This window comes from Crocuta crocuta, unplaced genomic scaffold (genome assembly GCF_008692635.1).
Source record: "Crocuta crocuta isolate KB4526 unplaced genomic scaffold, BGI_CrCroc_1.0 scaffold93, whole genome shotgun sequence".
NCBI lineage: Eukaryota > Metazoa > Chordata > Mammalia > Carnivora > Hyaenidae > Crocuta > Crocuta crocuta.
Window position 1 is genome coordinate 6,347,771 of NW_027529641.1, and position 15,854 is coordinate 6,363,624.

The 15,854-nt window shown below is 40.0% G+C and overlaps 1 protein-coding gene across 1 annotated transcript in view; it reads left to right on the plus strand.

Annotated features, from left to right (window-relative positions):
- The first annotated feature begins 6 nt into the window (after positions 1–6).
- The window catches only part of ASB7 (ankyrin repeat and SOCS box containing 7), a 52,034-nt gene continuing 36,186 nt past the window's right edge, over positions 7–15,854 (plus strand). The window contains exons 1-4 of the mRNA XM_077762393.1: positions 7–219; positions 383–479; positions 7,727–7,848; positions 10,195–10,456. Coding sequence (XP_077618519.1) covers positions 10,246–10,456 — 211 coding nt within the window. The 5' untranslated portion in view covers positions 7–219; positions 383–479; positions 7,727–7,848; positions 10,195–10,245. The remainder of the gene's footprint in view (positions 220–382; positions 480–7,726; positions 7,849–10,194; positions 10,457–15,854) is intronic.

Here is a 15,854-nt window from a genome sequence, read left to right on the forward strand (position 1 = left end):
CTTCCTCCCCGCACCCCTGCCCCGAGGCTGCCCGGCGGTCAGGATAGTCGCCCTCATTCTGCTCGGCTGTCTTGATGCTCAGCGGGCTGGGGCCGTGAGGCACCGAGAAGGATCAGGAACACCCGTGTCCGGCCCTGCCTGGGGTGTTTGTTCAATGGAGAAGTTGGTGAGTGTGGAGAAGGCTGAAAGGAGGAAGAGAAGCAGCAGCTGAGGAGACAGGTAAAGTCAGTTACCTCCCCTGAGGGGAAGGGGGCTGGCCGGGAAGAAGAATCCCTGCTTCTTCCTGCCTGCCCTTATCACTCTTCCTTTTGCTGCCCCTTCTCAGAGCCCCCTCCTCCTCGCCCCTGGGTCCCTGCACCACTCACTGGTTTCTGCTTTCCAGGTTTGAGCTGACTAGAGAAGACGAGAGAGAGCAGGAAGGGGTCAAGCCACCCACCAGAGAAGCCGCCGCGAGCCTCTGACCAGCATCTTCTGTAAAGGTAATAAACCAGACCTCCCCTCCCCCATTGTTTATTTCTAGCCCCTACCTCATTAAGCATTGCTTTATTTTCAGCGTGGTTACGTGGAAATGCAACTCTTTCCTGGCATCCAGTTTCCCAGCAAAAATAAAACATTGTTGGTGTCTCATCGTTAAGATTTTAATTAACAATAACTTCTCTATCCCAGAAACGTATTTTCCCTTTTCTGTACATTGTGTTTTCTTTCTTTTTCTTTTCTTTTGCAATATCTTTCGGTACACTGTACCATTTACCCTGCTCTGAGACTTTGGGACCTTTCTGTAGCTCCCCCCCACCTTACTCTCTGAGGAATTCCTCAATTCCTTGTTAATTGCTTGTTAATTCTGAATGACTCTGCTTTTTAATTAAACCACGATTTTCTGTTTTCCCCTTATGTTTTCCTATCACCTCTCCTCTAAATCTGTCAGAAAATCTTTTGAGTAAACTAACTGACAGGGGTTTGGTAGAGGAAGACACAGTAATGGCTTGAAATTTATGAGTTTCAGAAAATAACTTGACTTTTTTCTAGTGAAAAGTGAGTCTGTGTACCTTAACAGCGTGGATAGTATGAAAGCAATATTTGTTCCTGAAGCACTTGCCTATAACTAACTCTTCCCGCTTTTATGTGTTTTTGTGTGACAGATGGGAATGGGTTCTGAAACTGTTATAAAATGATAAGTAGTAACATTTGTGACACCTTGGATTTTCTAGAAGAACTTAAAAAACTTCATACAATATTTTGTTAATCATTTGACACTCAAGAATTTGAAAACAACGGAATGTTTTTGTGTGTTTAGAATCTAGGGCTTTATTCATGCACTCTTCATAGATAAGGTTTCTTATTTCAGAATCCTTACAGATAAGTTGTTAGATTGAAATTTCAGCATCTAATTCATGTGGTCACATTTCTGTATTTTGTTGCTGCCTCAGAAAAATGCACCAAAGGTAAGTTTAGGACATGCATGTAATTCCTAAAGAGGGAATATGATCAGGGAAATTATATAAGAGTTAATTCACAAATTAGTCAAGTGAATGACTTTGCTAACATCCAATAACAGGAGTATAAAGTGACTTGTTAATCTCAGAGTTATTTTAATATCTCAGATTGTTTAGGGAATTTCAGGTACAAAGAAGTACTTAAAATAGCAGAAGTTGTTAGGAAATCTTTGATTTACTTTGTTCCACTGGACTTTCTGCCTTCCCCCAAAAGAAATTAATGCCTTTCCTCATTCTTTGAATTGTGAAGATGTTGCTAAAGACACTTTTAAGTGCTCTGAGGGTTTGCATATTCATGAGACATGGAACTGGACTCCAAAGGGAGAGTGTGTGCTACTGAATGGAATTGAAAATCAGTATCTTCCAGTGACTGTTCCATGGTGAACATTTAGGGCAGCCTTTACGTGCATATAGGGTCCACTTCTCTTCAGTAAAAGCTAGGCAGAAGCCTGTAAAGTCAAATGCAATTTTCATTATGCAAATATGCAGATCACCAGAGACATCCCCAATGATTACTCTAGGAATTTTTGTTTCTTAAATGCTAAAATAGTTGAAGTATGCTTTTAAGGTAAAGATGAATGATGTGGTTTCTACTCAGGCCTTCTCACTTGCATATTTTTTCTACTTTAGAGAGGACTCTAGCATGTTTTCATTTGCAAGGGGTGTTACCACCTGAGATGGTTAAGGGTGTAGGTCTGTGGCAAATCAGGCATGTAAGGTAACAGAGAGAACACTGCTTTCTTCTGGTTGCCAACCAGGTCATTCTCATTGCTTAAATAATATTTCATTGCTCCTCTCAGCTTTTAATGGTTTTTCTACGATTAGGGAATATATTTATAAATCCTTGGCATCTATTCCTAGTATTAGCATGATTTGAGAGTGTTTGGCCTAGACTATGTCGAATATTTAAAACATTTAATATGGGTAATTATTTACCAGTGTGGACAGTTAGGTAGTTTATGTTTTTTGGACTGGTAGTTAACTTGGTGTTAATTCGATTGCGGGGTATACAGGTTTTTAGAGAAAAAAATGGAAAGAGCCTGATTTATCTGATAACCAAATATAGATTTAGAGTCACCTGGAGAGAATAACTGATTTTAGCTGAAGATGTACAGTGATGCATTTTAAGTATGCTGTAGCTTTAAACTTGTATTCTTTATACCTGAAGTAATACCATGCATGATTATTTAATATTATATTTTACATGTATGTATTTTCTCCACATTTAACTTTGGTAACACAGAAGTTCATACTATTCCTAAAAAGTCTACTAAGGTCAGATAAGGTTTATATATTACCGAATATCTGACTTACAGCCTTTTATTTCATTCTCAGCTGAAGACATTACCTAAGGAGAGCGATTGTCTCTTTTCTCGCAAACCTTCTAGGTACTGACGTAAGGCTGCTAAGATGAGGAAGCCAGACAAGGGTTAATAAGATAATATTGACAAGACCTCCTCATTTACAGCACTTGTGATTTTATCCTTGCCTTGAGTCTGGATAAGTGAATTATACAATTTCTTCTCTTGCCTCCTTCACATTCCGTGAAAATGGTTGGTTTTTCTGCTGGAACATTTGAGAATTATAGATAAGTTGTGCATGATAACACATCCTTGTGTTACACGGAGGCCCAGTAATTTGGAGGGAATATGAATACCCTTACTTCTTTTAGAACATCAACACCATGCTAACCATGTGGAGTGATACTAAAAAACACTCTACTTTAATTTGGGTTCCAGGCTCTTGATCGTACAAATAGTGCTGGTCAGCATAGACCTTAGCCATGTTGCACACTTGGGCTTCATAGTGTTTCTGCAGCCGTCTTCCCTCCTAGAGCTTGGGACCCAATGGTGTTTTGTTTTTTTTTTCTCAGAGCCAATATGCTTGGAGTTGCTGATTTTATTTTCTTACCAGCCTGTATCTCTCTCTGCTCTACAAAGAAATGCTTATTTCCTTTTTTGAGTAGCAAGCTGTTATCTTGTTTCTAGTTGGTGTGAAATCTGAAAGAACAGTTCTAATTTGTATCACCTAATCCAAAAATGTGTGGACTTTTAGTGAAAATAATATGCAAAGAGCCATTAGTGGCTAATCATTTATGCCAGAGGAAATTGGGGACATGTGGCAAATCTGGTGAAAGTTTTAGACAATTTTAGACCGGTCTTAAATATATTTTATTTTATAGTTGTTTTACTCTTCACTCTGTTCTGTGAATATAAACTTCTTTTAATTATGTGAAGCAAGAAGTTTAGTTTTAACTTAATGAAATTCCTTTGGCATGTTTATGGAATTTAGTGTTAACATTTTATTTATTTATTTATTTATTTTTGAAAGAGAGAGAGAGCAGAAGTGGGGAGGGGCAGAGAGAGAAAGAGGGAGACACAGGATCCATAGCAGGCTCTAGGCTCTGAGCTGTCAGTACGGAGTGCAGGGCTCAAACTCGTGAACTGCGAGATCGTAACTGAGCTCAAGTGGGAAGCTCAACCGACTGAGCCACCCAGGCACCCCAGTGTTAACATTTTATTTCCTAAATGTATAGTTTCTGGTATGGTCAACAGTGTAAAAGCTCAGAGGCCTACATGATTTCCTTTTGACCCGATATAGATTAGAAGAGATGGATTCATAAAATTTAAACAACACTATTCAACACACTGTCATGCAGTAAAACCTCATATAAAAATGAGACACATTGGGGAAGTGGTTCATTTTGATACATAATTCTGAAGTCTTGTCTGTCTTTTTTTTTTTTTTTTTCTTTTCTGACTGTAACCTGGAATGGAATTTCTAAAGATTTACCCTCAGAATTTTAGTCATTCTGAGTCATTAATTTAAAACAGCTTACATTGTATATTTATTTCTCTAGGAAATAGCCTCCTTGGCCATATTCTGTTATTTTATTGGTGACGTCTTCATGAACTATCAGATTTTCAGACCTGCACTCCTTGAGGGAAAATAGACTTTTTTCCAATCTCATGTCTGTACTTCTCTGTGATATATTTTTTAAAGTATTTATTTTTGAGAGAGAGAAAGAACCCATGCAGGGGAAGGGCAGAGAGAGTGGGGTACAGAGGATCTGAAGTAGGCTCCGCACTGACAGTAGAGAGCTCGATGCAGGGCTTTGAACTTAAAAACTGTGAGATCATGACCTGAGCCAAAATCAGATGCTTAACTGACTGAGCTACCCAGGCACCCCAACTTCTCTCTGATTTTTTTTAATAGTACGTTTAGTACTAGATATTGTATTTACTTTTTAAGTTAAGTAGCCTTTTTAAAAAATGTATTCGTATGTGGATAACTATAGTCTATTCAGTGCAAACTCTCCTAAAATAACACCAAGATAAAATAAATTACTTGTCTGGTGCTTTGGACTGTGAGGATATTTTGGTAATGGTGATAAGTCATTGCCCTTCATAATTTAAGGCATGCAGCTGACAAGGGACAGTGTGTGCGTGGTGTATGCGTGTCTTATGTTTTCTCCAGTAAAAACTGTTGCATGTAAAGAGTGCTTTTTTGGTCGAAACCTATAGTTATTGTTTATAGCGCTTGGTATTGTCAGAAGGGAAAAATGATCTTAACATTTTTAGATATATCTGATTTATTTTAAGAATGCAGAACTCTCTAGTAAAGTTCTACCGGGGGCAACACCCGGGGCCAAGGCCTACCAGTATGCCAAACACACTGTCAGGGGACCTGAGGACTTTATTTGTCTGATTGAAGTAGCTCATAAGGCATTACTGCAAGTTACTGCTGTTTGTGCATCTTTCTTTTTCGGAGAGATAGTCACTTCATCCTTTAACACAAAGCCTTTTCTTCTTATTATTAATAAATTGGTACCATTTCTTACTCCCCTAAGCCCCCCACCTTGCATGCCCTCCTCCCCACTTAGCCCCTCTGCCTCCCTGAAGTAGAGATGGGGTAGATAGAATGCATGAGAAACAGATTCCTAAAAGGCTTAAAACCATTGAGGCCCATCTCTGCTTCTCTTGGGAGGCAGCAGATACCAAGGACACTCTTAGAAGTAAGGCATCCTGCAGCGTTGATTTTTGAAATGCAGATTTTTGAAATGTAGCGCGTGTGGAAAGCAATCGCCTGTTCATTTGTGGAAAATGCTGGAGGCTCATCATTGGAGACCTCTGTTCCCATTTTTTAAACAAATTTTTAATTTTAGTATAGTGGTAGATTTACAGAAAAATTGTACAGATAGTTCAGAATTCCCGTATACTCCACACCTGGTTTCCACCAACAGCTTATATTAATAGATGGATTTGTCACATTTAATGAACCAACAATGAACGTGATTATTAATTAAAAACCATACCGTGTTCAGACTTTTTTTAGCTTTTACCTAATACCCTTTTTCTGTTCCAGGATCTCATCAAGGATACCACATTGCATTTAGTCATCCTGTTTCCTTAGGCTCTTCTTGGCCATGATAGTTTCTCAGACTTCCTTGTTTTTGATGGCCTTGACATTTTGAGGAGTACTGGGCAGGTATTTTTTAGAATGCCCCTCAACTAGAATTTGTGTGGTATTTTTCTCATGATTAGGTGGGGGCTATGGGCTTTGGAGAGAAAGATCACCAAGGTAAATTGCCATTCTCCTCATAGCATACTAGTCACATGACTTGGCATAGCTGGCTGTTAATGGTGGTCACCAGGCTGAGGCAGTGTTTTTCCGGTTTCTCGCTGTTAAAGTTGCTCTTGCCTTCCTTTTCCATGCTGTCCTCATGGGAAGGAAGTGTCTACATGGCCCACAGTAAAGGAGAAGGGAGTTGTGCTACCTCCCCTGAGTAGGGGGGATCCATACACTTAACATGGAATTCTGCACAGGAGATTTGTCTCCTCCGCCCTTAATTGAATCAGAGCATTATGGGCCTTTTGGTATTTATTCTAGACTTTGGGTTAGAATCCATACTGCTTACATTATCTTGTTCAAATCGTTCTATCTTGGCCACTCAGAGCTCTTGTGGCTGGCTCCCATGTTCCTGTGACATTCTCCCATCACTGCATTTCTCTTTGAGCACTTCCTTTTTGGCACAGTGAGGCGCTCCAGGCTCATCTTGTATAATCCCTGCCCCGCTCTCAGAATTGAGCGCATTTCTGTAAGGATAGTTCTGCATTTTTTGCAGCTTGCCTTGTAGGAGTTGTTCTGATCATGTCTAATTCTTGAATTCATTTTTTAAGAAATGATAGGCAGTTTTAAGTTAAGTATTATTTCCAAGTGCATGTTGGCCAAGTCTTTGGCCTTTCTTGAATGAGTTTGACAAGGGGGAAAAAGGTGTGGAAAAAGGAAAGGGTGAAAGTGGACTATATACTGATGTGGATTGGTTGAAAATTCTGGTGTGAACCAGTGGCACCTGTGACCGCCACTCTTCCCCGTAGTATATCAGGTTGTCAGTCTTTCCTGTTTAAGTGATAGAGGGCTCAGCATACCCACCCTACTGGGATGGGGTAGTAGTTCTCCCAGTGAATAATTTGTAGAGTGATTCGAGCATAAAGTGTGGAAGTCACTTAGCATGTGCTCCTCTCCTTAATGGAGTTCACAGACCTAGGATTTACTCCATATGAAGAAAGATCCTTTTTTCTTTCAGTTGTAGAGAATTCATATAGGGAATGAACTCATATAGGGAAGCTGGCAAGAATGTTGTTCATCTTTTATGCAGTTTGATGTATATATAAAGGAATAACCATTTCGAAATGATTAACATAATGTTTTTTGGGACATATATATGAAGAGCCAGCATTTAAAGACACACTCTCCTTTTGGTTGTCATAGATTCCATTTTGGCCCTGGCCACCTACTGTATTGAATGAACACATACTTTCCTTTTTGTCCTGTTTAGAAATTGCAAGCGCCTAACAGCGTCAGTTAAAAAGTAATTCAGATGAAGCAAGTCTGAAAATATATTCTGAAAAGAGCAAAAGATAAGATAAAAGGAACCTGTGCTTGCATCTGAATTTCAAATGTGTGATTTTTTTTTTTTAATTTACTCTTTTTCAAAAAACTGTCCTTTTAAGAAAAAAAAATCCCTGAAAATATACCATATCCTGGATCAGTTTAGAGATTAATTTAAGTCTCAAGATCATTTTCTCTAAGAACTGACCTGTGTTCTTTCTCAGCTCTGGATGTTTGTTGTAAAGCGCTAAAATTTAAGCTCATCGAAAGGTAGAGTGTGTAGGCAGCTCTGATTCCTTGTTATTTTTAGGAATCTTCCCATAATTGGTATTTGTTTTTAGGTTAAGAAAGCTCATTCACGCCGCAATCTGGACACACTCCGAGCCTCCTCCTCACAATGCTGTATGTGCACAATGGTTATTAGGCAATCCACGTATCAGGAGAAGAGACATTCTTCCGTAAGGTAAGTGACTCAGGGTCATTGGTCATCTGTGCAACCCTGAGGAAGAAAATCCATATAGCTTTTACTTTTCCCTTCAAAGCAACTGAATACACTAAACACAAGAAAATCCAGGTTTATTTATTTATTTTTTGGTACTGTTTGAATCTTACACGGTAGACCTCATTTGAGAGCCAAGGTAATGGTCTCATTTTTTTAAAAAAAATCTGTTAAAGTTGATTTGAGCATATAGTAGTAGTTTTCATTAATTTCTTCCAATGATCTTCAACATCTTCTCTTATAACTCTAAAAATACACAAAAACCTATTTAAAAGCGTTCTTGGTTTTAACATTTTTAGGACAAGAGACTTAGTTTTATGGTGTTGATTAAAAAAGTAGTTAAGTGAAGAGATAAGGGGGAAATCATGTTTATTAAGGAGAAGAATTCAGGAAATTCCTCATTTCTGAATTTTCTCTTAGGAAATAGCTCTTTGTAGCAGTAGCCTGATATTTTTAAATTGTATTACTTAATAGTAATATTTTTGAATTTGAAATAACCTTTTTCAGTTTATAAAACAACATAGGATATTTGATTGTACTCTTAAGCTGTGATGATTTGACCTAGGTCAGGCTTAAGTTTACCTTTGCACAATCTATAGCAAGAGGTTTTACAAGATAAATTATTATTCGTAACAAGATTATCCCAAGATGTCTAACCTACATAGGAGACCAAAGTGTCTTTAAAGGACTTTATCACATAATTTTTTATTTTTAGAAATGGAAGCCACCTAATTAGGAGATGAGTCTAATCTAGTCCTTAAAATTAGCCCAGATGGAATGGCTACTTAGAAGCACATTAGTTTAAGCTTCTGTAAGCTTCTGGAAAGCTTAAAAATGTACTGAAAAAGTTTTTGTACACACATGTAAGATGCTACTTTTCACAGTTCAATTTGGACTTTTTCCCCTTTGCATGAAGGAGATCTCATTTTACATTGAGCCTGAGTACACACCTCTTTTGTGACCTATTAGAGAGTGCAGAAGTCCCAGGATGCTACTTTTTTTTTTAAATGACTTTTTTCATGTGGTGAATCAACAGGTTTCAACTCTTACAGGTTTTTTTTTTTAATCTCACTTGGATTCTGTATGTTTTCTTTTTTTTTAATTTATTTATTTTGGGGGGGGGGGAGGTTTGCAGACAGAGGATCTGAAGCCGGCTCTGCACTGACAAGCAGAGAGGCTGACAAGGGACTCAAACTCATAAACCTCGAGATCATGACCTGAGCCAAAGTCAGATGCTTAACTGACTAAGCCACCCACGTGCCCCAGTTCTTACAGGTTTTAAATATTATGTGTGATCTTGGTACTTTGCCAATGAAAGTAAAACTTTTAGAAAACTGAAATTAGAAAAGTGGAAAAGATAATGTGGCAGAAAAAGAGGGGTGGTAAATCATGCATGCATCAAATAACAAAGTGGGGAGGATAGAAAGAAACAAATAAAAGGAAAATGCATACTCTCTATGCATTTTACTTTACCCCACCCACTTCTTTCCCCCCAAACCTTTCACCCTTTGGGGCTAAAAAGAAAATATTGAAATACTTTAGGGGAGACATCTGAAAGTTTTTCTTTTCCTTTTTTTTCAACTGCTTCTCAGAGTCTTTAATCTTCATAGGCTATGAATTGGCCATTTCATACCTGTATTCACTCACTGATCTGCGATCGAAATCTTGAGTGGTTTATAACTGGGTACATTGGGGAAATCAGACTCTTTTTTTAAAAAATTTTTTTAATGTTTATTTTTGAGAGAAAGAGAGGGGGGCAGAGCCTGAGTGGGGGAGGGGCAGAGAGAGAGAGAGGGAGACACCGAATCCCGAGCAGGCTCCAGGCTCTGAACTGAGCTGAGCCTGACGCGGGGCTCAGACTCAAGGATCGTGAGCTTGTGACCAGAGCCGAAGTTGGACGCTTAACCGACTAAGCCCCACGGCACCGCAGGGAAATCAAACTCTTAAGACAAGCACTCATCTGACTCCTGTTGTCTCCCATTTTCTAGCTGCCCAGCATCACCTTCCATTATCCCTAAAATAATGCCGCTGTGTTCATAGGATGTTTGCTTCGAGTTTTCAAAAGACTACAGAAGAAATTTCCTGCAACTGCAGTTTAGGGCTTTGTGCCTGGCTTTTTGTTTGAAATCTTTTATCATCTTCAGGAAGCTACCAAAGTGTTGGTTATAAGAGGTCCATGTTTATTAGTTGTAGGATGAACTCATAAGTAAGACTTATGTGATTTAACAATGGAAAATTCTGTGCTATTTAATGGACACACTGTGAAGAGCTGGCTGTTCTTAATTTCACGTCTTCTCCCTCCCCTTAAAGGCTGTTCCCTGTGACCTAATGAATCCTTGGTAAACAGTGGACTCAGCTAGGATGTTACACCACCATTGCCGAAGGAACCCTGAACTCCAGGAAGAATTGCAGATCCAGGCTGCAGTGGCGGCCGGGGATGTTCACACAGTACGGAAGATGTTAGAACAAGGCTATTCTCCAAATGGCCGGGATGCCAATGGCTGGACCCTGCTTCACTTCTCTGCAGCGAGAGGGAAGGAAAGATGTGTTCGAGTATTTCTAGAACATGGAGGTGAGTTTTCTGTAAGCAAGCCTTTTTTGTCAAGGAGAAACTTAAATTAGATATAGTTTAAATATATGTGTATGTGTATATAATGTTTAATGCTTCTCTTTGGTTGCTGCCCACCTTCTTATTCTCTCCTTTGTGAAGATTTGTTGCAAGTGTGCTGAGGTTTGTTTGAAACCAGATTGTTTATAAAGAGCAGTTTGGTGAATGTAATGTGCTCTTTTTCCCACCGTGACTGTAGTTTATACACAGCCATATTTTCCCAGGGCACCTCAAGTAAAAGCAACCCTCCATGCTGTCCGGTTGCTTCTGTTTCAGAAGCAGAAGTGGTTGTGGGACCCACAATTAGAGAGTTGCACAAGTTTCCCGTTTGATGATTGCTCATGGAAACAGACCTAGCACAGGTCTCTTTAAGTGTCATGCCCTTAATGAAGTCCTATCTTTTGAAGTTAACCTCTTTAAAAAAAAAAACTTTTGGATGATGTCTTTTATTACTGTTTTAGAGTTCCTGCCTTTTCCAGAACTGTACATAGTCTGTAGGTTAGAAGGTAGATTATCTGAGGTCTCGTTGTGCATAAATATACACAGTTGGAAACGACATCTGACATTTAATGCTTCTGCCTTGAAAAACTGTCCATTCCCATAGTTAACAGTTTCCGTAACTAATAAGAACTAACAGTTGTCCCAGACTAGTTTACTTTTTTCCCTGTTGAATTTCTACTTAATGTTCCAAAGATGGGCTAGATGTATTTTGTATCCGTACCCATGTTATCTTTGTAAATTATGGTGTAAAGCAGCTTCGTTGGGGCTCCGGTTCCACACGTGCCCCTCTCAGGGCCTGAATTGCTCTTTGACAACCATTTGGTTTCATTTTTAAGGTGTACTGTGTTACGAGACTAGTCAAACTTGTAAACCTACCTGAAGTACAGAAAACTTTAGAAGTCCCAGGGCTCTCTTGAAGGTCGTGTGAATTACGTGAAAGGCTGTGAGTGGGAACTAACTGCAGAGCCATGCGAAGCCTGAGACTCTCGAGTCTTCACCCCCCCCGCCCCCCCACTGGGGCCCCGTAATAAATAGGAACTAAATCCCTGAAACAGTGGACCGTGGACAGGGCCCAGTCATTCGCTGTCCATGCCTCGTTTGTAGTTGTCCTCCCTCCCTTCTGCCACCCTGGCTCTTCCCTTATCGCACCTTGCGCTTTGGAAACCTCAGTCCTGAAGTTAATGAAGGGGAAATACGGACGAGGAACAAGAGAAAGATCTGGGAAGTTGAAAGCCATAGGATCAGAACATTTAAAAATTCTGGCAGTGCTTATCAAGTTCAGAGTTGACATTTTTTTTTTAACGTGTATTCAGTTTTGAGAGGGAGGGAGACAGAGTGCAAGCGGGGAAAGGCAGAGAGAGAGGGAGACACAGAATCTAAAAGAGGCTCCAGGCCCCAAGCTCCAAGCTGTCAGCACAGAGCCTGACGTGGGGCTCAAACTCACGAACTGCAAGATCATGACTTGAGCCAAAGTCAGACGCTTGGTCAGCTGAGCCACCCAGGCACGCCCAGAGTTTACTACCTAGTCCCGTTACTTTCTGCTTCTGTCAGCCTGCTTTTAAACAATTAACAAAAAAAAAAAAAAAAAAGTCAATTACCCAGGTAATAATATTACTGTGTCTCCTTAAGTGAAACAATTTTCAAATAAATCGCAAATAAAGCCAAAGACCCCTTTTGCCCAGCTCCCAATCCTTTCTGCCTGCTCCCTCTCAGGAGTAACCATAGATAGGAGTTTGGGATAACTTCCTCATACTGTTACTTACACTTACAGAAAATATGTCATATTGTGTTGTGTGTAGTTTTAGAGCATAAGTAATATCATGCTGACCATGTTATCCTATGCTGCAGCTGTTGTTTTATGCTGAACTATACAACTTAAGATTTTTTTAAAAAAATAAGGGGTTGGCAAACTTCTTCTGTAAAAGACCAGGTAGGAAATATTTTAGGCTTTGAAGACCCTGCTGTTTCAGTCATAAGTACTCTACTCTGCCTTTGTAGCTAGCGTGAAAGCTGCCATAGACAATTTGAAGTGGATGAATGTGCCAGTGTGCCAATAAAACTTTATAAAGACCAGTGGTGGGTCACACTTGGCCTGTGGGCCACAGTTTGCTGAACCTGTTTCCTCACTCACCCTCCCCTCTGTGCGTGTGTGTGTGTGTATAGATATTTTTAACAGCTTTTATTGCGGTAGAATCCACATACCTTACAATTCATTCATTTAAAGTGTACATACAGTTCAGCGCCCTTTAGCGTATTTATAGAGTTGGATATCCATCACCACAAGTAATTTTAGAACATTTTCATTACCCCTGAAAATACTTGCGTGTGTTTTATAATATGCATAGATTTACTCTGTTCTTTTTAGCTGCTAATTATAATATGTGTTCTAAACCATTCTTTATTGGTTATTATTTGAGGATGGCTAAAATTTTCTCAGCAGATTTTATTTGTCGAGAACGTAACATACGTTGTTAAAAACCAAACGGTAGGTATTCTGGACTGTTCAGTGAGGGGAAAACACCTCTCTAGTACCTGTCGCTGACATCGCTTCCCAGAGGCAGTCACTCTTACTGGTTTCTTTTGTGTTCCTACAGAGATAATCTGTGCATCTAGGTGCATATAATTTTCCATCCTCCACCTTCTAGCCTGCTTCTTTTTTTTGTTAATAGTCTATTCCACATCTTGCTTTTTCCACTTAATAGTTTACCTAAGCAATAGTTCTTATCACTGTTGACACTATCTCAGATTCTGTTGCACAAGTAATTTACTTAAACTTATCCCCCATTGTTAGACATTTTGATTTTAATTTTTCTACTACTGGAAACAGAGAATTACAGAGAATGTCCTTGGCTGATTTTTTTTTTTTTTCTTCAACATCTGTGAGGGTTTATCTCTTGGATAATTCCTAGAAGTGCAGTTGCCAAATCAAGAGGATGTTAAATTTTGTTTCAATAGAGTTTTGACAAGTTGCCCTCCAAAGAAGGTTAGGGTAGCCCTGTCCTTACTGACCAGGTGGGGATCTTGCCTGTTCCCCACCTTTGCCAGTCATCCATCACAAGATGGTTTGCTCTTCCTCTGTGTGATTTGCTTCTCTCTCTCTCTCTCTCTCTCTCTCATTCTTTCTTCTTCTTCTCCTCCCCTTTCCCTTCCCACCCTGCTGCTGCTTCTCCAGAAATGACACTTGAGTAACAAAGCATTTGCAAGACTGGGCTGCTTTGCTGGTCCTTTTCTCACTGACTTGTAGGAATTATTCATACATTCTTCTTTGTTAGATATATGTTCTATCAGTCTTCTCTCCAGTTTTAGCTTTATCACAGTCTTGATGTCATGTTTGTTTTCGTTAGGCTGAAGTTTGCATTTGATTGTAGTTGAAATTTATTTTTCATTTGCCTTAGGTTGTGTGCTTTTTTGTGTCTTGTCCACCATACCGATGGGTCATTTATTTGCCTGTATTTTCTTCTAAAAAAAAGTTTTATGGCATTTAGGTCCTTAATCTATCCAGTATTGATTTTGGTGTATTGTATGAGATGGTCAGGTACAATCTCACATTTTTTCCCCATAAGGGTAGCCTAAACCATCGCTTCTGTCCTCATTGCTATGCCTTTCTGGCTCAGATATTAAGTTTTAATGTACGCATGGTTCCATTAAATCTAGTGTCTGTTGGTATAACCCTGAGTCAGTATAATACTGTTGTAATTAATATCACTCTATAATTAAAGTTTCGATTTGCAGGAGGAGGCGAGTACGGCAAATCTCCTTGTTCTTTAAGGATGCCTTGCCCACTCTAAGCCCTTTATGTTTTCTTATAAAATTATAAAACAACAGAACTAAATATTTTGGAGAAGCCCCTCAATTGTTTTTATATAACACCTTTTACTCATTCCTATTACCCTAGCAGAATTAGAAGGCTTGGGAAATATTTTTTTCCTAGCACGTTATGTATCAATTTGGAAATAGTAACAGGAGAAGAACTTTCCTCCTCCCCTGTGCCCTTGGCCACAGGTAATGCTTCGCAGTGCTGTGTGTTTAGTCCAAGCCTCCTTCTGACCTCTAGTCCAGCATGTCCAGCTTCATGTTAAGCCTCTGCTTGTTCATGGCTCACGCACAGCACAGGCTGCTGCGTGGACGTGTTCTTTCACAGGTGGCAGTGCCCTACAGCCTGCTACACCAGCAACCTAGAAACCACCCTTGACATTCTTCCTTCTTAAATAGTTGCCAGATCTTCGCATTTCTTTTCATTGGAGGCACTGCCCTCCGCCCCCGCCCCCCTTGGGCAAAGAAACCTTGTTCCTCGCTGGGACTGTGATGATGTTCTCCCTCATCCCTGCTTCCAGTCTTGCCCCCTCCTGGCCAGTCTCCACACAGAATGATCTGTGATAAAAATGATAATAAAAATAATTTCCGTTTTAAAATCATTGAAAGTTTTCCATCTCTCTTAGGGTAGTAGTCAAAGTCCTTAATGTGACCTGTATGAGCCTGTGATGTCTGGCTCCCCTGCAGTATCTTTCCAGCTTCATGTTTGAGCCGCAGCCCTTCTGTGTTCACATCCCCTGAGCCCAGAGGCCTTTGCACAGGACCCGCTGAGTCTCCCTGCCTCCCCCTTGTCACCCCACTGCTGCCACCTTCACCTCCTTCATGCCTGCTTCTCCGTCAGCTTTCATGTTTATCGTCCAGACTTGGGCAGATCCTTCTGTTGCATGATATTATTGTCTGCATTGTCCTATCACAAGCGTAATGATTTATTTGTGTATTGTTCTATTAAATATATACGTATTTCCTGTTAGTTTGAAGCTTCCTGAGGGTAGCACCCATATCTGCTTTGTTCTCAAGGAGAGAGAGGAAACATAACCAACTATCTAACAGAATTGGTCCGGGGCCATACAGAGATAAGACTAATCCTTTCTTAAAAGATAGTGATTGAAAATGGGCTAGCCTTGGGGTGGGATTAGAAGGGTGTTTGAATTCGTCATACCTGCTTTTTTCCTAAAACCGCAGTTCCTTTAAGAGCTTGAAAATTTCCAGATTGGCCCCCTCCTGTTAATACCTATCTTTTGTGATGGATATTAAGGTGAACTGAAGTCCAATTCAGGTGTGGGTAAGTGAGCCAAATAACCCACAAGAAACAAAGGTTCATTTCTCTCCCCCTCCTCCTCCTCCTGCCCCCCAATCCCATGAGAGTGGGGAGAGGATTCATAAAGATAGTTAGATGGGGTGGCCAGTTGGTCCTCCATAAACCACTTATTCATGTATTTATTCAGCAGATATTCATTGGGCAGCTAACATATGCCAGGCTCTGGGCCAGGCACCGAGATACAGAATGAGCAGACACTGCTAGCCATCTGGTCCTTCACAGTCAAGTGGG